Source organism: Chroicocephalus ridibundus, chromosome 1, assembly GCF_963924245.1.
Source record: "Chroicocephalus ridibundus chromosome 1, bChrRid1.1, whole genome shotgun sequence".
Classification (NCBI taxonomy): Eukaryota; Metazoa; Chordata; class Aves; order Charadriiformes; family Laridae; genus Chroicocephalus; species Chroicocephalus ridibundus.
In genome coordinates, this window is record NC_086284.1 from 130,533,200 (window position 1) to 130,556,627 (window position 23,428).

Sequence of the window (23,428 nt, forward strand, 5' to 3'; positions counted from 1 at the left end):
AACCTCAGCACTTGGGGCAGACCAGTGAACATGAGACAGCCTTTGGTTTACACAGTTCCCACTTATTCCCAGTATTCAAGCATCAAACAGCACTTTGGATACACGCCGATGCCCACATCCTCCCTGCCTGCCCCACATGAGTTTCCTTTCCAGACCTCCGCCCTCTGCACTCATCAGGCCACAAGTCCAGCTGATAGCTTGTGCCAGGTGACTGCTGCTCCACGTCCCATGGAGGCTCCCAGCCAACCTTTGCTGCCCTGCTAGTCCAACGGTCTGAAATGACCTTCAAGAGATTGGCTGCAAGGTGAATGTACACAAGCAGGTTGAAGCTGGTTATTCAGCATCTGGGGATTAGAGCAAACGAGAGGAAACAAAGCTGGTTTGACTGTCTTCTGCAAGATGTCATTGTCTAAAAGTCAGATCTGCAAGCCCCAAAGCAGAAGCTAAGAAGAGCCAAGGGCCAAGGTAACACAAACTCAGGGGACTGGAGGACTCCTGGCTGGGCTACCAGGGGAGAGGACAAGAGCTAGTGAGAGGAGGGAAAATACTATACCAGACCACGTCTAAGTGCGTACTGAAATGTGGATCCCAATCAGTGCCCTGCCTTCTCTCTACAGTCAGTCCCGGGGAAATTCTGTATGATGGCATCATCTTTGATTCAAACTGGGAGAGACAACAATCCAAACCAGGAGAAAACTTTGCTAATGGGCAAGTTTTAGAAGAGAACCTTGAAAATCCTCCCCCAGCTGAATGTCCTAGTAATGTTCTAGTGGTTCCTGAAAGCCCTAATGCAGCTTTTATCTGCCCTGTGACCACTAAATCATATTATGTACCATACCCCTTGAGTGCTTCCAGAGCAGACTGGCTGGGAGCATGCACAACAGCACAATTGCACCCCAAAATCATCAGGTGGTTCCTTAAGTCCTCCAGAGGAGGGGTGAGTGATCTGGGAAGAGGAAAGTGGGGAGGATCTCAACAGATCCCAACCCCCTGCTTTTGCTTAGCACCACCACATGTTTTCTGCAATGCCTAGTCTGTAAAGCTGGCGCCCAAGCTCAGGGGGTAATGAGTATTTAAGGCTAAAATTCTCCCCCTTCAGTCCTTGAACAAGCAAAGGGTGGCTCCATATTTCCTCACAGGCCCATCAAGCTCGATGATGTGTGACTAACTCTTTCATTGACCAAAGCCCAACCACTTCCCTCACGTGACCTTACATAACTGCTCATCTATTTCGTTAATGAATGGAGCTTGAGAAAATTTCCATTGCCCAAGGCCCTTAGGGAAAATGCATGAGCGCCGACTCCACCTTTTGTGTGCCGATGTGGGATTTTCCTATGGATTAACTGAGTACAGTGGAATTATTTTTTGGTTGCCGTCATTGGTGCCTGAAATGGTAAGCTAACAGCTGGGTGCCATGGAGATGGGAGAAAAAAAAAAAAGGAGTCCTTGCCTGAGCCAGAGGAAAGAGGAGACTCCCTCTGCCAGGAGGAGCAGCAGGGACGTCACCGCTGTGGCCAGGGACTGCACCTATTCCCAGGCAAAAATCTGCTGTGTTCGCTCAGCCTTGCACGCAGCCAAAACACCTCCCAGCCTCTCTTCTCTCCCCACCACAGACCCAGTAGCTGCTAGTGTCTGGGGGCCAGTCCTGGTCCTGGAGCTGGCAAGTGGCTCCCTCTGCCCTGCCGCAGTCAGGATGGAGCAGCCAGGAGGATAGTCCTCATGGACAGGGCTGTTGGGGGCGCTCTGTAAATTCAATTACTTCCTCCATGTGCTCTTCAACTTTTTCTCTGCTCTCACGGAAGGAGTCAGTGCCCTAGAGCACCTGTGGGAGCCCAGTCTGTTCTTCTTCCTCTGAATGCAGTGTAAATCCCCGGCTCCCAGTCTGATGCTGGGCAGCAGTGGAAGAGGGTAATAGGCACCTGTTGGCTATATCAGCATGTCAACGGCACACACACCAGCATTTACAGTAGGTAGGAGCTGGAGGGAAGATGGGGATATCCCAGTGTTTCTAAAAGCCCATATTGATGCTTCATATTTTGCCACTTCACTGTTGTGCTGCCTAAGATAGAAATTACTTTTACCATAAAAGTCCTTCTGCTGGTGGAAGGCTGGGCAGGGGGGATCTCTACCTCTCCCAAAGCAATGTCATGCAAAGGCATTTGTAAGTGTGAGAGACACGTGATTTTCAGAAGCTCGATTCTTGCTGTTGTCTGAGGATGCACTTTGGAACCGAGATATTTGTTGGGTGTTCAATGTGGGCTCCCCATGGCATGAACTACAAATCTCATGGCCATAGGTTTAGGAATGCAGCTGAAGCTAACAGAATAGCTAGGTTGAAGTGGGCGTGACTGGACTACCATGAAGGATGGAAGTGGAAGCACTGAAATACTGGAGGATGCCCCTTTCAGTTCATGGAGGGAAAATGCAAATGCAGCCCTAGCCTCTGTAATACCTGGTCCATGTGCAATGATAAGTAAATATTTAACTGAAGGAAGAACATTCCCTTACAGAGATCGAAGCAGCTGAGTTAATCAGTTCCAGACTACATTCAAGTCATGGGTGTCAAGAGGACAATACAAGTTCAAAACCTTGAGGATGTTCAAAGTCTTCTGCTATGCCTGGGCAGTTGCCATGTCTCCCTGGGATGCTAAAAACGAGGATCTTTTCATCCGCTGAGAAAGCAGGGTCATTAACTCACGCAAGGGCATGCCTCACAGAGAGGAGGAAGGGCTGGACATGTGGCAAACAGGGATTTTGAAGATCCTCCTGTTGCATTTGGATGGTGCTTTAGAAGCTTGGGAACAGAGGCTGCTGCAGCAGCTGGGCTGGGCTGGGCTGGGAAAGCCCTCAGGCAGGTCTTGAGATGTTTCCTGGCCTGGCAGCACACTGCATGTTCACCTGCAGGGCTGATGACAGAAGCTGTCATTGGTAGTAGTTCTCAGGCTTTGGAAGCTGTTCAGTTTCTGCCAGACCCTCCTCTTACACAACAACATATTTCCAGTTATTCTTTTACCCCAGTATAGTTAATTTGCCCTCATCTGTCTCTCCCTCACTAAGCCAATCTGTTCCCTTCAGAGATTATGCAGTAGAGAGAAGGTTGTTAGTACTCATCCTTATAATAAGACAAGCTCCTCCAGAGATGATGTATTACTTATTTTCTTATAGCATCTGTGGGGCTCACACTACACTCATAGAGCCTTAGAAAGAGACTTAACTCTCAGCATAATTTCTCCCACCCACACCCAACTGGCTGACCAGTTGATGAGCTGGGGTGTTGGCTGCTCTTGACTGCTCATTCGTCTCTGACTTTCTCTGGTGCTTCAGAGTAGAGATGTCTCTCTGTGTAGAAAAAAACACTCTAAGAATCTGTTTTTCTTTAGGCCCATCTCTCCTCTGGTGTCTCCCCCATCAAACCCCCTGAGGTTCAAGGTTAATGTTGGCAGTCCCCTGCACCAAACACTATTCTTTTCTCAAGACCCTATTTTGCTTGAAAGGACATAATTTAAAGTTGGGAGGAGAAAGGAGGGAAGTGATTCAGTGTCCACGTCCATTTGGATGACTGAGCATCTCTTAAGTGCTTCAGCCAAAGCGCTCAACATTTACTATTTGGGGTATTTTTTTGTTAACAGTCACAAGAGGCAAATATTTTACCATGCAATTGAAACCTGTGTGTATTATTCAAAGCTCAACTCTGCCTAGAGGAATGACAAATCAGAAGCTGTAATGGTAAGCTGAATTCTGGCTAGAAAATAAAAAAGCAAGTCTATGTTGCTATTTTTCACTTTGGATTTAAATCCTCTGGACTGAACAGCCTTCACCAGGCACTGTGTAAAGTTTTTTACTAAAATAAGATGACAGGGGTCAGGGGCCCAAGCTAAGCTGATTAGCACAGCTAAAGCCGTATCACATTGCCACAGTGGGGTCATATGATTGATCACTGGGGTAAATATTTAGGAAGCTTCCCAGGGAAGGGTAGTAGGTGGGACGGACCATAGAAGCCAGGGAAAATGGGCATCTGGGGTGCAGCTAAGGGAGTGGTCTGATGCCATTCGCCTGTCATAATGCAGATGAAAAAAACAGGGGTAGCTTTGCTTTGAGTTACGTCTCCCATCGGCATCCCCTCTGAACACCTGTTCTGCACCACTGACCCAGGACTCCGGATCACCTTCAATGCAAGGCAGCGTTTTCAGCGGGCAGGACGGGGAGACATGGAGGCAGTCCATGTCACTCTGCAACTACATGACACCATCCCACCAGTGCCGGTCAGCCCTGCTCCCCTCTCTCCACTGCAGAAAGGCAAACATGGTCATCAGAGGGTCAAATGGGCCCTCCATGGGCTTTGGCTTTCCCATAGGCAGCATGGGACCCTCTATGAAGGGCAGGCGGGCCAGGAAGCTTTGCAGCCCCCAAACCCTGCCGACATGGGAGCGGCATGGTGGGGGAGTGGTACCAGCCATGCTCCCTGACCCTTCCCTCCACCATCGTTGCATCTCCTTCTCCTCCTGGGGGCGAAAAGGGAGAGAGCAAACAAGCTGTGCTAAAGCAAACGCTGGTTTGCATCTGCAGTGGGCACCTCCTGGTGTAACCTGGGGGGAGTCTTCTTCCTCTCCTGCCTACAGCGTAGGTGCTTGAGGAGCTGAACCCTGCTCTCAGAGCAGTGCCCAGCTCACCTCAGCCCCCGAGTCCTCCTCTGGGGCTCTGTTAGGGGGATGCTGACTGGCCTCAGGGGCTTCACCCCATCCACAGCCACAGCAGTGGTCCCCACAGGGCCTTCCCCCACTGATGGGGTATACAAGATGGCTGCCCTTCTTCGCAGGCAGACCACAAAGCTTGTGGAGACCCTCTTCCCCACCGGGCCCAGAGACCCCACAGAGACACCATCTCAGGAGCAAGGGGAGCACCCCAAGATGACACCTGCCCTGAGATGGCACCCATTGGGCCCACCCAGGAGGGGGAAGGGAAACACCCAACATTCCTCTGCTGCCCCACGGTTCAGCCTCTGGGCCCCACTTTCTCCCACATGAGGGGCAACATCCCGGGCTTGAACACGGCCCTTCGTAAGCACGGTCAGGGCCTGGCTCAGCCACCAGCCCCCCTCGCCAGGAGGCACCCAGAGCCATGATGTGAACAATTTCCTGAGCTCCCTCCATAATTAACAGCAGCCAAGATGGTGTCTGGGAGGGCTCAGGGGCAGGCGTGAAGGAGGCACTGCCCCAGCTACCACCGTGGGGCCCCGCTGCAGCACCCCGCTTTGTCCCGGTGGGTCTTGGGCACCTGAAAGGCAGGGGAGCAAAGGCAAAGCCTGAGGATTTAAAAGGATAAACATGAAGGCAAGGAGGCTGTGAGTGATGGAAAGGGAGCAGGAAGCCATCCTGAAGAACCTGTATAATTAAACAGGTGCGAGTGCCAGCTGTCCTGGGAGGGGGTGGCTTTCCACACATGTGGGGCTTTTACAAACCTTTTCCTCTGACAATCTCTGTGGTTAAAAAAGAAGCCACCAGAAGTTAACCTTCTCTTTTAGCCGCAGTTTTAACAGCTCTCATTTCTTCACTGTTTGTCTTTTCCTGCCCTATTGCAGGCCGAGGACTTTTGCCAGAAAAAAAGACAAAGGCTCGTTGCTGCCAGAATCTGCCCTCCAACAACAAGGAATGGCATAAGTGGGCAAGAAGGGACACACAGAGCTGCACAGAGAGCAGAAGAGAATAGCTCCTATTATTTTGGTAAGTTGCTGTTGACTTTGAGGCAGGACTCTCAGGGAAAGGTAACAGCTGGTGTTAGACAAATGATACAGCTAGAAAAAACAGAGGAGCTTTTAAACACACAAATCCTTCTTCCGAGCTGAAGCAAAAGGCTGTAAACATCAGCCTAAGCAGCGACCGTAAAAGCTTCTTCTGAGCCTCTCTCTTCTTTCTTCAGGCAAAAATGAGGCTCCGTGTGGAAAGAACTTGCCCCTCAGCACACAGTAAAACAGAGGCATGACTGGGTCCCTGATCCTGACTCTTATGTGATGAGATGGTGTTTCCCCACCTGCAGAAGCCATTGCTGTTGCTGGGTCCATCAAACAAAACCTGTTACGGTACTACAATAACACCCTTTAGTACTTGTGAAGCACTGGCAGATGCTTTGCCACACTACATTGCTGCACACAAGCAGTTGGCAAGTGCAACTCAGACCGATCCTTGTAATGTTGAACTGTGATTTACACTGACTCCAGAGATTTCATCTCATGCAACTGCTCCAACTCAGTCTTCACTACAAACATTCACCGTATTTTACAAAAAAATGAGCAGTTTGCAGGCCTTGGGGAGAGGTGCCAGGGTTAAGCAGAGCTCAGGAAGTGCATCATCACTAAAAGAAGCAGGTGAGTTAGAGGAGGCACAGCACAAAAATACTGTTGAGCTGCGACCTGACAATGACCAGTGAAGCAAACGATGCTCTGCCAGGTTACAGGGTCAAGCAGCAGTAGTATATTGATTGATGATGTTGAAGCCACCAGAGGACCTGCCTCAGATGCAGCAGACAGTTCACATTTTGCGTTCTGAGATCCGCATGTCTGCTTTAGGCAAGCGCTCTCAATTTGAACTGCAGCGCCATTTGTCCTTAGGCAGACGCCTTGGCTTTGATATTGCACAATGGGGTTTGCACAGGAGACTGCATTCGAGTATAATCACACTGAGTGTCACAGGAGAAACCCAGCCTATAGGCGGCAAACTGTCCCTGTGACTGGTGCTCAGCTATGCAATTTCCTATTGCATGGCGTGGACATTTTCTGACTTGCTGTTTCAGGCCTCTGCTTTCCCTCTGTTATGAAACTCTAGAGATGCTTCCCCAGCAACAACGCTATTTTGTTCAGGAGAGAAAAACCTGGGACTGATCAATGCTGCTATCAACAAGCAGGTGTCTCAGATAACAACAAAAGAACCAGCATCAATAATGGAGAGGGGAGAGAGAGAGATGCAATGAAGTGGAGAGAGAGAAGCCAATCAACTTAATGAAATAAGGCGCAAGGTTAGTGAAGGGCTATTTATAGACTCCAACTGGTTCAGCCCTGTGCACTTAGAGGCTGGTTCAAACTGGCTCCTTAACAGCAGTAATAATCATTACAGAAAAGAAAGAGGAAAAAAAGTGAAAGCTTGGAAAATTCACTGCTGGAGGTAAAGCTTTAGAGCCGGGGCTGGCTGGAGTCAGAAGTAACTGCATTACTGAGAGATTGAAAGGTTAATAGGAAACCAGCTGACACTGAAAGGGAACAATTAGAGAGGTTAAGGGGCTTAATATTAGATTAATGGTTGCCTGGAGGAGCAAAAGCAGAGATTTCAGGAAAATGGGAGAATGGTTCGCAGAAGGCTGTTTTTTCACGGATGGAGAGCCCCAGGTCTGCTCCTACCACTCCCCAGATAAACTAGAAGAAGGTGGCTCTGCCCACTCTTGCCAGTCTTGCTCAGTCTCCTGTTTTTTTCTCTCTTCCTCCCCTCCCATCTGTTTGTCTCTCAAACTCCCTTTGGGCTTGCTCTTCCCTCCTTAAGCACTGTCTGTGTGGTCTTGTCTTAGCGTCTTCCTTGCCTTCCTCCTCTGTCCTCCCACTGTCTCCTTAAAGGTCATGATAATAAAATGATGCTTAGCATTCCCATGGCCCTTTCATTCCTCTCAGCATGCTGCTTTCCAGAGGCAGGGGTGGTGGGGATGGACACTTTTATCCACATTACCTGTAATCAGGAGTCAAAGCTTCAAAGAGAAAAAAAAAAGGGGGGGGGGGGGGCTGACAAAGATCAGATGGCAGGCCTGTTCCCCAGCAAATCCTCCCTAACTAGATGGACAAGACTGACACTGGTGAGGTCCCTGACTACTGGCAGTCATTTTAAAAGGCTTTTTAGCAGGAAGATGTTGGGCATACTGCAGAGAGAACTGATTTAGCAAGATAGGAACTTATGGTGTGGATCAATGGCATCTCCAAAACCCCAAATGGGGGTTGAAGATACTAAAGAGGTGACATTCAGCACAAGGAACACACTCCTACCAGATGAAGGACCATACACATGCTACTGCTGTGTGGTGGGCTGAGCACTGGATGGACAGAAGGTTAAAATGCACCTCTTACAGGAAGACAACAAAGAAAGGAGGATGCTGTGTAGCTCAGAGATGCTGGATGTTCCCCTGAAACCTCATGCTGAAGAGGGAAGGAGATAAGATGTTCTCCCTTCCCCCACACTATGGGATGACTAGCAAAGGATTTGGGATGGATTCACCGCATCTGTACAGTGCAGACTCCTCAGCCACAACCTGACCTGGCCCATTTCCCCATGGTCACGGCAGTTACTGACATACTCAGTCCCCTGAAGAGTCCCTATACCTCAGTGCCAGGAGAGCCTCATCACAGAGCACCACCAGTTGCTGCTTAGGAGGATGCTGGGAGCACTGGACTGCTCCCTGCACCACCCTAAGGGACCCCTGAGACCCAGGGAGAAACTGTCCCCTCCTGCACCACCCGCGGCTGCAGTGCTCGAGGATCCTTCCAAGCGCACATGCTCCTCCCATGGGACAGGGAGAACTTTCCCGGAGCGCCTGGCCCTTGGCAGCTGCTCGTGGATTCAAACAGGCGCAAACTGGCTGGATCCATCCATACCTTACGCTGCTTCCCACAGCACAGCCTCAGCTCTGAAAGTCTCTCCAGCGAGACGAGAAAGCAACGCACTCAGCGCTTCCTTCTAGGGCTGTAAAAGCCAGGCTGGGACTCCGACACTGTGCAGGCACCTGACAGAAAAGTTTCCTCCCTTGTGATGACAGTGAATGTCCCAGACCAGATGAGTTGTGGTCCTATCAGCTCCAAAACACTTGAAATGCAGTGCTCTGGCTTAATGCAACCTATGGAGGTCACCCATGTGTTCCTGAGGGGAAAAGACCAAGGAGGCTCTGGCTGGCACCAGAAGGCAATTCAAGCTGTTTTCTTCATATATCCATGGCAGCTGAGCACTGACGACTTCTTGCCAGCTGGGACAGTGCTGCTTGATGGAAAGACAGCTAGAGAAGCATTCACTGGATATGTTATTCCTCAGGTCTCTCTTCCATGCAGACGCGTCTGTTTAAAAGACAACGAGCCTGAAGGGACAGGCTCTCCCTCCCACCTTCCCATCCTACATAGGAGCGTTTCCCAGGTCTAACATAAACCTCCCCTTGTGTCTGGACAGCCACATCCCTGGAGCTGCGTCTCTGTTTCAAAAGATCCTCCCAGTGTTGACCTCTGCTAGGGCCCGGGGTTACCCGTCACCTCCAGCCCCTGGTGCCCCAGAGTTAAAAGCACATTTCAGCTAAGGATCTACAAGTGCTGTACAAAAAGCCATTAATCCTCAAGCCACCCCTAGGAGCCAGGCCTATAATTATTTGGCTGGCTATTTATCTCTGGAACTCACTGTGCCATTCCCCCAGCCTGGGGATGAAGGAAGGTAAAACAATACCTACCATTTCGTAACAACTGCAAATTAAATCGGCTGCAGCTCAGCCGTTAAGGGAAATGTTACCTTTTCCATAATCACCCCCTGCAGGCAAGAGCCTGAGAAAATGTAGCAACAGCTATTCTTTAACAGTTAGGTAAACTTTGACATCAAATTTAAGCGAGAAGCTCCGAGTGAGACAGCCAGCAAGTGCCGGAAGATTTCCGAGAACAGAAATCAGGAATCCTACCTCTTGGTTTCTTGTTTTATCAACTGAATTGTCTTTCCTCCACGTCCCTCCCCTTCCACCACCACCCCCCCCCAAAGATGACCGTCAAAGGAAAAGAAATGCCGCTTATGCCCTTTTTCAGTCCAAGGGAAAAAGATTAAGTGTTTTTCCACTTGTTTTCTTATATTAGAAATGCAGGTCTTTAGGAGCCTAAAAGTCTCCAGTCTGTCTAGCCCAGATCATGCAAAACCAGGAACAAGTGAAAGACAAGAGAGCAAGAACAGGGCAGGGGAGAGGAGAGGGGAGGGGAAATCGAGTCAAACTCACAAACTGCTATTTGCAAGTAACAACTGCATAAACACAGTGAAGCACAGAAGAGCAGTAAGAAATGATGTGCTGTTTAAGAGTTGACCCTCCTGCAGCTCCAGCCAGGCTGTAGAGGTCAAGCCCTGAGTACTCCAGGAGATCTGCATGGGAAGACGTTGCAAAAAGAAAAGGATCCTCATACCTTTTTCTTCTCAAATAGAAGCTGTAAGTGGCATGAGATCTCAAATAAGACAGACCCAACCTACAGGAACGGGAAGGACTGGGCAACAAAAGCAGAGTAATGACTGTTCTTTTTATGCCTCCTGTGTTGGCCAAGTTCATGCAGAGGAATCCCTGGAGAGGAGATGCTGAAGGGAAGGAGCACGGGGATGGGTGGGGTAAACCAACAATACAAAAGGCAATTACAGAGTGAAGCGGAGGTGAAGAAAGCGGCAGAAGGACAGGGCTGGAGCAAATGTCAGCACACAGAGGAAACTGTCCCACTTCAGTCCAGAGAGCAGAAAGGTCACTCAATTGGTTTCCAGCTGACAAAGCTGTCCCTTTTACAGTCTTTGTCTGCCCTCTTCTTACAGGTCCCTCCCCTACCTGTTCCAGGGAGGCAGCAGGACCCCACTCTGGTCTAAGCCCAGAAGGAAGCAAAGAAAAATCTCAGTCAGTTCCAGCCGTACCTGTTTAAACTACTTCCGTGGCTGGGAGATTTAATTACAGCTAGTCTGCAATATGCAGGCTTTGCACTGCTTTAATAGTCTGGGATGGAAACCTGTATGACCAGAGGGTGGAGGGAGGGGCGGGAGGGTTGCAGCTGTATTGAAAGAAGCACACCAGAACAGGTCGCGTCTGGATGTGGCTGAGGGGTACACAAACTGTGTTTGCACAAGGGCACCTGGTTGCAAGTCACTAGGCACTCCGAGGGCTAAAATCCACTTCAGTAAGCAAAAGTCTTTCCTTAGGAAATCTATTTTCTCAGTTCTTTGAATATCCACTTGGGTAGCTCCTCCACACACCTCCAAGCACAGAGTATCAAGTAATAATCTGTTAAAATTAACTCCCTCCTGACCAACTACCTGCCAGTTCATTGCTACATCCAGGTGTACTGAAACCCAGGGGAAGCCCAAGAACCGCCTGCAGTGACCACGCGCAAATCTTGGGGAAACCCCTTCCCTGCAGTCAGGGAGCAGGTAAATACACTCACTGCCCAGCTCACAACCCCCTCAGGCCGTGCCGGAGCTTTTCAGGCCAAACTGGTGCCTTGAGCTATAGCCCTGGAAAAAGGAGCAGGAAGGGACGGGGAGGAGCGCTTCCCAAAGAGATGCCACAGCAGCCGACTGATTGCTGATGCTAGAGCGGTGCCTGGTGGCCGGCTGCATCAGAAGCACTTGGAAACGTTTCCACCGAGGCTGAACTTGCAGTCAAGTTCAGGAAAACATTTCTAGGGAAGAGCTGCGTGTCCGGCCCCGCCGTGTTTCTGCCAGAGAGCTGGCCTCCAAGTTCCCACCCGCTGCAAACAAGATGTCCCAGTTTTGTGAATCAGTCAGGTATTTATTTCGATTGGACCTCCAGCCCCGTGCCGTTTCTCATCTTTCTTTATTCTTTAAGGTTTTGTGATTTTTAAGCCATTCCCAAGGAAAGAGATGACTTTATTACTTGATACTTGATTACTTATGATGCAGTTTTGATAATGCCACTCCCTGTGAAAGTTCAGATTCTGGATGGTGTCATCCCAGCAAGCTCCTTAACTTGTCTAATGGTGGATGCTAAGAACGTAAGGCACCTCAAATCACTTAGAGCTTTTGAAAGGTGTGACATTTCTCATACCTTTTACACATAGAAAACGCTCAAAATGCCAATAATGTCACTGCTATGCAAACTGGGTGCAACGGGTGCCAAAACTCCTGTCCTTTTACTGTCCTTGTGATGTGCTGGGAGAGAGGAATGATCCTATGGGTGAAACAGCTCTCGTCACACAGGCAGTGTCTTGGATGCTCGCAAAATGATGAATACAAAAAAGATGAAATCCCAAATAAATAATCTTCAGAGATTTAAATGCAGCATTCTTTATGCCACCTCTGCAGATATATAACACTGTATTATACTGGACTTTGTCCTCAGCCTGAGTATCTGGAGACAATTTAGATATGAACAAAAGAAAATAGGTAGTTTATCACGTAGTTCTGGAATTTACAGTATGAAAGAAAATAGAGTTCTCTCAAAAGATTTGGATTATGTGCCCTGAGCCTACAGCTCTTCTATGTAACAACACACACCTATCCACACACCCACACACACCCTCCTCGCTCCTAAGGCAGTTTAAAATGGGTAAGACTAATAATGGCAAAGGGATGCATCCATTTTCACAGGTCTTCCAGGGGCTGAAACTGTACAGCAAACTCTTTCTTGGACGCTCACAGACCCATGTCTTCTCACTGATGGCAGGTGGTGCCACGTTAGGCAGCCTCAGCTAGAGACTTCCCATTATTCACCTCTGTTTGCTATTTTTGACACACGAACTGTCAGGCTGACATTTTACATTACCAGCATAAACAGGGCATGTGAGGTGGGCAGGCAGACAAAAACAATGTAAGGCCGTTAACTGCCTTCCTGAAGAACTGGATGTTATCTGTACTGCTGTTTGAACGCCCCCAGGCTCTACATAAACCAAAACGTTCAGTTGAATACATATTTAAGGTAGACACTGGCCAAATTTCTGTGTTGGCCCAGCAGCTGCACAAGTTTTAACTATCCTATGGTTTCAGTAGAAGAAAGCACCCCTCTCCCCACACCTGCTCCAGCACAACTCGGTGGAGACTGCTATGTCTAGGCAAAACGGACACCGCACAAGCACTGATTGAGTAGCAAATACTGTAGTAACTTTAACCCTTTCTACTCTAAAAGCTCCAGCACACTAAGAGGCTAATAATGTACCTCTTCAGCATACTTCTCTCCCCTGTACGAGCAGTGCACACTACACAGATGGACGCACATTCATGCATATATACGGAACACAAACATTTGCACATACGTGAAGCACAGGATTTCCGGACATCATTGGTCTTTATTCAACAAGTCAAAGCACCAGCTTGTACAGCTCATTTATAAACAGCTTTCCTCCTGAATGCACTGTTTCTTTTTCTAGCAGAAAGGGAGGACAAGAGCACAGGGAACCCCACCTTCTCTGCTGCCTAAACACTCGGAGTTTCACCCAAACGGGATTCATACATGGATTGCCAAGCTAAAGCTGTTTGTGCATTCCCTGTTTCCCCATGTGTGCAACAACAGATCTTGCTAGTAGCTTCTAGCTGCAACCAAAGGTGAACGGAGCTCTACCTCAACCACACCAAGGCCCCAAGACCATGCAAGCATGCAGGAAAGCCAAGACTTAGTCATGTATGCTCCTTAATCAGCGAACACATCTTGATCAAACAAGATCAAGAGACTTGATCATAATTTCACTGTGTGTCAGTCTGCCCATGTGTAAAAAGGGGACTGTACCATCATCTGCCTTAGAACGTAAAAAATTTGTTTGTGAACTGGTCAGATGCTACGGTGTGAACAATATAACTCAGAAACATCTCAAAGAAGCTGAATTGCTCTAAAGTGTATCTTGGATTATGCCTAAAGGAGAAAGCCAGGGGGCTACACAAAGCTAATGCAAAAAAATAAAATGAAATGTTGAAACAGGATCCATTTACTACCAGCCATAGGAATCTGCTGAAAATACCAGTCTATTTTTAGAACACATTAAGTACAGGGGTAATAACGGAAGATTCTGCAGAAATTCTTGAATTCAGCATTCTCTAACCTTTCAGTATTTGATTTTGCCACTAGAATGAACTTGTCATAATTTCTTTGTCTCCAGAAATAGAGAGTTGAAAAACCACCAGATAATAAAGAATTATTAATATGGAGCATGTTCCTTATGATTCCAGTGCTTCAGTTCACCATATGCTTGTTAGCACCGTGACACCATAGCGATTAGAAAAAGCGTTATGAGTTTTGGTTGGTATACCGCCCAGCTGAACCAGAGGACTTTCATATTTATCCGGTGCTGTTGAGCAAAACTCATGATTCAGAGCCATGATGGAGCCAAAAAACACTGACATATTTGGGGATCATGTAACGGTGGTACCAAATTAGGTATTATTTCATTTCTCCCCTGTTAGATTGGCCACAGGAACCAACCAGGTCCCCACCCACTGGAAGCCAGCAAAACTTTTCTGAGGGCGCTGGCGTGCTTCAGAGCAGACATTATTTAGCAACTGTGCAAGGACATTGAGCAATAAAACTCTGCATGGAACCTGCTCCACTCCCCAGTGGTAAAATTCTGCTGCCCTGGTAAAATTTTTCTCCTCCCGCTGTTGACGGGGGAAAAGCGGTGGAGATGGGAAGTAGAAGGGTCCCCAGAGCCCAGGACACCATGAGTGTCCTGGGAAACATGATCCACAGCCTCCCTGGGTCACACCACCTTTTTACAAAGAACAAGTTCCCCACCCCCACGGGCTGGCCCTCAGCCATGAAGACCTTCAACCTCACAGTTCCACAGCCAGTTTCTTATAGTTTTCTCCTTCTCAAATCCAAACTTTGGCCCATCCTGCCTGCTGGCCTTGCATTACCCTAAATCATGATGCTGCTGCTGACATCATTTCCCCCATGGGCCCAGGCCCCTCTTTCTGATGTTCTAAAAATAATAAAAACCATCACGTGTCTTTGCCAATTTCTAATTCCTCTAGGCAAAAAAAAATTATTGGCCCTTGAAAACATCTGCAACAAACCATGCCACAGGGTAAGCAACCCCCCCACTCGCCAAAAGGCCTTTGTCTGAGTAAGTGGGCAGCAACCTGCCTCCTACAGCTCTTAATGTAGAAGAGCTAATCCATAAGGGATTCATCTTCAGGAACCATTTTCTCTCCCCCCAGATCAATGGCATTCCCTAGAAATCCTCCCTCTCCACACAGCAGAGGGAACCAGGAAAAAAACCCAGGCTACTGGGTTCTGCCCTGGGGCAAGTCCTGCCAGGGCAGAACACCACCACCGGGGCACACAGAACTTCGGGCTGCCACTCTGGCACCTAAAGCTTCTCACCTCTTTTTCAAATGTTTTCTACCTGGGACAGTCCTCTGGCTTGAGTGACAGACACCATCACCACCAAGGACTTTCCTCGATTAGTTTAGTTAAATTCGTTATTTAGGTTAGCTTAACATTCACTTAAAAATGAGAACTCGCAACTGGAAGTGAAACCTCTGAATATGTAATTCTCAACCAGAACTAGCAGGGAAATGCTGATATCAATGGAAAGGCGCGACAACTCCCTTGCCAGGACTGCAAGACACACCTATTGCAGCATAAGGCAAGCATTTCAAGAGATGATTCTGGGATGAATTTACACTTGGAGCCCTAAGAAACAGGCTGTTTTGCAGTACTGGACACAGAATTTCTGGGCCTTAATTGCACTTACCTCCACCTACCATTCATCACTCAGTTCCCCTCTGTTCCATCTTCCTGGTCCAACTCCCCACTCTCTTTTCTTCTCTCCCCAAGGAACCAAACAAGGATCAAAAATGCATACTCGAAGAGCACTGAATCCCCCAATGAAGAGGAACGGCAAACAAGCATCAGATATGATAGAAGAGGAAAACACAGTCCAAATGGGAAAGAAACTTGGTATTTGTAAGGCTAGGAATGACTTTTTCTAAGTAGAGAGACACAGTTTGTCTCTCTAACTGCTAGAAAAAATTGACAAGTTTTGGAACTGACAGGCCCCTCCTCAGATATCCAACAGGGATGAAGCAGAAGCTGTATTATACCCAAGTTTTATATTTGGGTCATATAAAACTTGACAAAGTAGGAACTTAGATCCGTCCTTGGGCATAGGATACAGTGATTTCTCCCATGACTGCACTAGTTAAGCCACAGTGGCCCACATGGTGCCCCATGGTCAACTCTACTCACTACCTTTTAAGAAGGAAAGTCCGCTTGAGGTCAATCCTAAGGCAAAGCTCCTCAGAATTTTGTTCACATGATCATTAGGGTCCATGGAAACAGTTCATGTTCTTGTACCTACGCCACAGTTCAAACTGCACCCATGGACAGTGTGACCACACAAGCTCTCCTCCCCTTTGCTGCTTTGGGTGTTTGTTAGTAAATTAACCTGCTACCGCTTGATGAGAACTGTATTCCATCAGCAGTGTGCCACATACCATGTGCACCACCTCCTTGCAGTCTGCTAGGTGTTATCAGCCCCTGGTTTTAAGGCACAGATACAAGCCTGGTCAAAAGACAACCATGGTGCCTGTTAGGCTTCCTGCTGTCCCTAGCTTTTGCTGCCATCCTGCTCCTGGAAGCCAGTCCTCACAACTTTGCCTGTGGAGCTTCATATGAAGGTGGCTCTTGGGCAGCGATGAAGTCTCTCTCAACTCACACGACTGCTTTCGTGCTGTAATCTATTAAAGATTGTTCCCAACAGTTGCACAGCCAATGACAAAGTGAGGATGGTGTTACTTTTCAACCAGCACAGCTAGATCTAGGACAGCGTGTTTGCAAACAACCGAAAACTAGCCTGTGTACGTCAGCACAACGATGCCTTGACAACCATGGTTTGAGTTTAATGCCCAAAATCTGTAAAATCTGTTATATACCATCACTCAAGCTCTGATCTCATTTATTCTGGGATAAACAAGGAGCAACATCTCCTGCAGGCACTGCTTCCAGAGGTTAAAGCTAGTATAAAGAAACGGAGAGTCAAGACCAAAGAATCAACTGGGATGTGTCCTGTGAGCACAAGTACTTAGCAGCAGCTTCTACTCACTGTGAGTTTCTGTTATTAGCAACAATCTGGTCTCAACATCAGCATGAGCTGGGACTCTGGGGTGGCAGAGGGCAGGCTCGCTTCCTGGAATACAGTCAGCATTTCCTGGACTAAAGTCGTACACAAGCCAGAAGTAACTGCTTCCATCTCAATTGAGCTTCTACTCTTTGCTATTAAAAACTGCCTATTTTTGCATTCACTGCAAAGTAAGACTGAACACAATTTTTTTTTATAGAAAAAAAAGTTTATTCTTCTTTAGTTATTGTGCAAGAGACATTTGGAGAGAGGGATATGGGGAATGGCACTGCAAATCCTGTCACCAAAACTGGCAGGAAGTCAGGTCAATTTATTTTCCCAAATGTCTGGCTTCACATGCCTATGGAAAAAAAAATAATCTACTGATCATAAAAACCAAAGAAACAATAATACCAATAACAAAAGCCCTGATCTTCACTCTTGCCTTGAGAACTGCAAAGTCTATACTTCTACCGCTGCGTAGAAGTTTCTCATGCACTGCACACACTGTGTAAAGTGAGTGGGTGAAAGCAGGCAGTAAGACACTGTAGAGCCTGTAGTTCTTGGTGTTATGTCAGCCTGCCATATAAGTGGGATTTTCTACTTCTGATAAAGCTCCAAAATTACACGAATAATGCTGAAGTCTTCTGGCAACCATGGCTGATTAACCACAACCGCTTACTATTTTTGAAGGTTGTTGCTTTTTGCTTTGGAAACAAAGTTGATGATACCAGGATTCGAGGAATTTTCAAAACCACACCCTATGCGAGACTTGTGCATGCTGTTTAGTATGAAATTGCACAGGATGAATGCAATATATTTGATGAACTGGTATAGTTTCTGGGAGCAATTTCTGCCAGCTCCTCCAAATAATCATTTTTTGGACCATTATTTCTCTATTAATAACAGAAAACAACATACAAATTTACCCTTAGCACAATACACATGACAAAGGACATTTTTCTGTGGGAACTTGTTAAAAAGTTTCTAAGAAGTAGACTGCATCATTCTGATAAACCTGTTGAAGACACAATGGAGAAGGACACTTGGCTCAGGAGCTGTGACTTAAATATACATACATATAAATAAATCACTTTGGGTTAAAGATTTTCTTTGGGATCTGTTACTGACTTTTAAGGTTAAATAAAAAGTGTAGGTGTATGTTACAAAGAGATCACGGAATCACGGAATCTTCAGAGTTGGAAGGGACCTCTAGAGATCATCTAGTCCAACTCCCCTGCTAGAGCAGGATTGCCTACAGCACATCACTCAGGGCTGCATCCAGGCGGGTCTTGAAAATCTCCAGAGAAGGGGACTCCACAACCTCCCTGGGCAGCCTGTTCCAGTGCTCTGTCACCCTCACTGTAAAGAAGTTTTTCCGTGTATTTGAACGGAACTTCCTATGTTCTAGCTTGTGCCCATTTCCCCTTGTCCTGTTGCTGGGAACCATTGAAAAGAGCCTGGCTCCGTCCTCCTTAAACCCACCCTTTTAGATACTTGTAAACATTAATCAGGTCCCCCCTCAACCTTCTCTTCTCCAGGCTAAACAGTCCCAGCTCTCTCAGCCTTTCCTCATAAGGGAGGTGCTCCAGTCCCATAATCATCTTGGTTGCCCTACGAGGGACTCTCTCCAGTAGTTCCCTGTCCCTCTTGAACTGGGGAGCCCAAAACTGGACACAGTATTCCAGTTGTGGCCTCACCAGTGCAGAGTAGAGGGGGAGAATGACCTCCCTTGACCTACTGGCCACACTCTTCCCTATGCAGCCCAGGATGCCATTGGCCTTCTTGGCGACAAGGGCACACTGCTGGCTCATGGATAATTTGCTGTCTACTAGGACCCCCAGGTCCTTCTCCTCAGAGCTGCTTCCCAGCATGTCCACCCCTAACATATACTGGTGTTTGGCATTCTTCCTTCCCAGGTGCAGGACCCTACACTTGCTTTTGTTGAACCTCCTTAGGTTCTTCTCTGCCCAGCTCTCCAGCCTGTCCAGGTCACGCTGGATGGCAGCACGGCCCTCTGGAGTGTCAGCCACCCCTCCCAGCTTGGTATCATCAGCGAACTTGCTGAGGATACACTCTGTCCCCTCATCTAGTTCATTAATGAATATATTGAACAAAATTGGTCCAAGTATTGACCCCTGAGGGACACCACTGGTTACAGGCCTCCAACTGGACTCTGGGCCGCTGATCACAACCCTCTGAGTTCTGTCACTCAGCCAGCTCTCAATCCACCTCACTGTCACCTCGTCTAGCCCATACTTCCTCAGCTTCCTAATGAGGATGTTATGGGAGACAGTGACAAAAGCCTTGCTAAGGTCAAGGTAGATGACATCTACGGCTCTCCCCTCATCCAGCCAACCCGTTATAACATCATAGAAAGCTATCAGATTGGTCAGGCGTGATTTGCCCTTGGTAAATCCATGCTGACCACTTCCAATAACTTCCTGTTCCTCAACGTGTTTGGAGACGACATCCAGAATGAGTCGCTCCATTACCTTCCCAGGGACAGAGGTGAGACTAACCGGCCTGTAGTTCCCTGGGTCCTCCTTCTTGCCTTTTTTGAAGATTGGAGTGATGTCAGCCTTCCTCCAGTCCTCAGGCACCATGAGGACCATGAGGATATGGCAAAGTTTTTTATATCTTAACAAGTTTTTTTTTAATAAATTATCAGCAAGTATTTACAGACAGCTGTAGAGGTAAGATGGTCTACCTCTAACAAAAGGTCCTGTTAAACACTCCTGCAGTGCCGCTGCAAAGAGCAGAAGATGGTATGTATAACAATAAAGGAAAGATCTCAAGTTTTCTGTAGGGTCTATACTTCCTACAACAGGACAGGGCAGGGGCATAAATTACCTGTGATACTTCTCAAACTGTTAGTAACTGTTAGTTAGGTTTCACTACCAGAAAAAGCACATGGAAGTAGCTTAATGTTCTATGGAGCTCCCTAATGTAAAATCTTTGTCAACAGGCTCACCAACCTCATGAGGAAAGCTCTGAAGTAGGCATGATGGGAAGGGAGATCACAACCCACAGTTAAGTAGTAGTGGACAGGGCTCCAAAGTATGGGAACAAAAGAGACCTCAGCAGTAATTAAAAAAAAAATGGCAGAAGGCAGCATAAAGGTACACGCACAAATACATGCTGCATGGAAAGCAAGCATGGGAGAATAATGGGAGAATTATAGTTCTCCATGTGTTCACAGAACTACAACACTGTTGGAATAACCGAGACGTGGTGAGCTAGCTTGCATGACTGGAGCACTGTAGCAGATGGGCAGAAGCTCTACAGGAAAGTAATGGAAGGAGGAAGAGAAGAGAGGCTGTGTTCACTGTGAAAGAGTGGCTTGAGTGTATGAAGCTCTGATACAGAGCAGGTGACAGGCTGAGAGTTTGTGGGTCAGGATCCCAGAAAAGGCCAGTAGGGATGACAACATGGTTGGAGCATGCTACAGGACACAAGATCAGGGTAAGGAAGTTTTGAGCCCCTTCAAGAAGATAGACATCAATAAAATTAGAGTAAGTCCAGTGGAGGGCTACCAAGATGGTCAGAGCACCTGAACTGCGAGGAGAAGCTGAAAGCACCATACTTGTTCAAGCCTGGAGAAGAGTAGGCTTTGGGAGGGTACCTAACAGCAGCCTTCCTGCACCTACAAGCTGATCATCAAGAAGATGGAGACACGTTCTTCATAGTAGTGCGTGGTGGGGGAACAAGAGATAATGGGCGTAAGTTGAAACAAGAGAGAAGATGAAGGAGGAGTTTCTGATCTCTGGTTATCATTGTCAAACCTTCATGATTCTTTACACATACCAAGTTCACAGTCAACTGAAATGGCTTTCAGCTTTCATAGACAATCAGCATGCAGAAATCATGAAACACACTCCATAGCTTGATGTTCTGAAAAAATTAATACATGGTATTCTTTTTTCTGATTCTTTTTGAGCTTCAGTGTATTTATGACCTCAGTTTTCAAGTTTTCTTTCCAGTCACAAGCAACCTAAAATATATTATTCTTTAGAAATAAGGTTGACATTCTTTTAGAATAATGTGAAGCAGAGCTAAGACATAAAAAAAGAACCCCAAAAGTGCAAAAGACATCAAAAGTTCTAAGAAAAAAACCCCAAACCACTGCTAACAGCAGCAGCTTCATTTCAATGCAGCAGTAAACTGAATTGTAGCTTTATCACAAAGTCAACCACCATTAGGAGATGATCAGTTTGCCAGTCTTCTGCCAATTTCAGGAGATAGCTATCTCGGAGAATATTTGTCTGGAGCATTGAGCTTCTGCTGGAGAAGTGAGACTAGCAAAGGTGAACTTCCATCCATCTGGAACTGCTGAAGGATGAACCATCTTTCTTCTGACTATAAAAAGGTACTGATCCAAAATTCCATAGAAAGCTGATTAGTTTTCGATTTATCTGCATTCATGCAAACGGGTCTGACTTTGTTAAGCTCTAAATACCACTTATAAAAAAGTCCTTAGCTCTTACATTCTGTGTTAGTAGAGCACTGTTTGTTAAAATTGGATACAAAACAATAGAAAACATTTTGTGCATGATTTGGCCTATTTATCTTCATGCAATAACACTAGAAAAAGAGTCTGTCCGTCCTGAGAAAGAAAAATGGGCACTGGGAACAGCTCAGCTGGTCTTCAAAGCACTTCTTTATGGATGACTTAAGTGCTGGTGGAAAACCCCCAAAAGAAAAAATAGCAGCTCCTTCACTGTTGAATTCTACCGCTTCTCTTCCATTGTTGTTTGGTCCACAGAGCAATTCTTTGCTTCTGATTTAAGATCTGAAGCAAAAGAAAAAGAAAAGCACACAGGTAAATTATTATGTCTTCTCTTCTAGAAATGGAACTAGTTATACAAGAATACTTCAGGCTTTAAATACTAAGAAAGTGTGAAGATGAATTAAGGCATTGTCACATGAGCCAAAACAATCCAATTACAGCAGCTACGTGACCTGTGGTACCTGACAGCCGCTAGCCATTTGACCAAATTATCTGTTTAAGTTAGACACGTTCCTCTGCAACTGGAGCAGGTTAAGAACATGTATCACTTATTGCCAGACACCTGTTAAGCAGCTGGTAACCTGTGAGGCTGTTCTGAGTCCACAGCTTTGGAACACATAACTATGCACTTAAGACACCACTTTTATGCAAAGATTCAGGTCTATAACCTAAGTATCAGCTGTGCACCACACACAGATGTGATGCTGCTGCTATTTCTTCCACACAACAATGCCAGGTGCTTTTGGAGTTTTCTCTTTTGAGGACTGCAAACAGAGCTCTTATTGGACAAGCAAGGAAACCGAAGGCAAAGGTACATTATAGTGCAGGAAGTTAGAATCCAGCAAGTTCAAGACTACGTGCCCAACCAAACTCACTGCAGCAACATGCATCAACATCTAACCAGGCTGATTTCCAATAAAGCATACACAAGGCCCACTTACACCGGTGTTTCCGTCTTGGTGCACAGAGAGCAATAGCATAAGGGGAACCAACTGGATGTGTCATGGCCCTGTGTCATACAGTCTTTGCTCCTATTTTGATAGCACTACCCCTCCCTTCCACTAGTCTCTAGCTCAGCATCACTCCAACCTAAGATACAATGCCAGGAGGCAGTCTAGGAGAGCAGCATATGGTGACACATGGCACTCATCTCCGTAGATAATGAGAAAAAAAAGATGTCCCTAGTCTGGTTCTCATAAAGTTCCTGGATAAGCCTGAAGAAATTTTATGATTTGTATCCTTAAAATCCAAGCAGGTTTACTACTATGGATGACTTATGCCAGCTTGATGACAACACTAAAGAAAGTGACTGAGAAGCCAGCCTGGAAGGGTGGCGGCTGCTATTTGCTTGTGTCTATGCAGTGAGAGGGCCTGAATATGAAAGTGGTGTTCTCCTCTCATTTTATAGCTGTGGTGTTAAGCACAGGGTTCTGTCTCCCCACAGGTTGCAAACAGCACCAAAACAGCTACACCTGATGCCTTGACACGACGTAACAACATAACTATTTCAGACGCTAAACCTTTAAGCATGACGTAGTAACACAGTTTAACCAAGTAAGTAGCCCTTGCAGAGCAGCTCAGTCACATAGGCCAGGAATAATGACTGACTTCATTCGGTCTTCAGTATTGCTCCTTGGCAACTAACAGGATCTGACTCAGTTATTACAAGATACCACAGCTTCCTCTCCAGCTATACAGCCCTGTTTCAAGTCTGTTTCCTTGTTTTGTGACAGTTTCATTGGCAGCTTCATCTGTACCAGAGTCAGGTTTCTTATACTGAGTCCTAACTCCCTCCCACCCTTCCACTCATCAATGTTTTCTCACATTCGAAGATTTATTTTTTTATTTTCTTTTCAATATTGTCTTCAGCAAAAATCTGAATGTGATTGCTTGGGTGGTAATTCAAAAGAATCAAACCTGGCAGAATAGAGAACTGTAGCACTAAGGTGCCGCTAGCTTCCACATTCCTGTGCATTTTGAGAATCTTAAAATGGATTATCTGCATCAGTGGTCTACAAAGTGGGGTGTGTGCAAGGCAATCCATTGTGGTGCATGAAGAAAATATTTTTACACCGTTAACAAAATTAAAAAATTAAATACTGTTTACTTCATCCTTA

The 23,428-nt window shown here is 46.7% G+C and overlaps 1 protein-coding gene across 2 annotated transcripts in view; it reads right to left on the reverse strand.

The window, feature by feature from the left end:
• Nucleotides 1-17,007: 17,007 nt before the first annotated feature.
• Nucleotides 17,008-23,428, reverse strand: part of CD58 (CD58 molecule) — a 38,725-nt gene continuing 32,304 nt past the window's right edge. The window contains exons 10-11 of one of the 2 annotated variants that reach the window (XR_010073253.1): nucleotides 20,609-21,593; nucleotides 17,008-17,162 (exon numbers count right to left, since the gene is read on the reverse strand). Coding sequence is in view for 1 of the 2 variants with exons in the window: in XM_063351807.1 (XP_063207877.1) it covers nucleotides 21,532-21,593 (62 nt within the window). In the remaining variant the exon portion in view is untranslated. Of the gene's footprint in view, nucleotides 17,163-18,270; nucleotides 21,594-23,428 lie in introns of those variants that run through there. The other variant, XM_063351807.1, reaches the window with a different exon arrangement.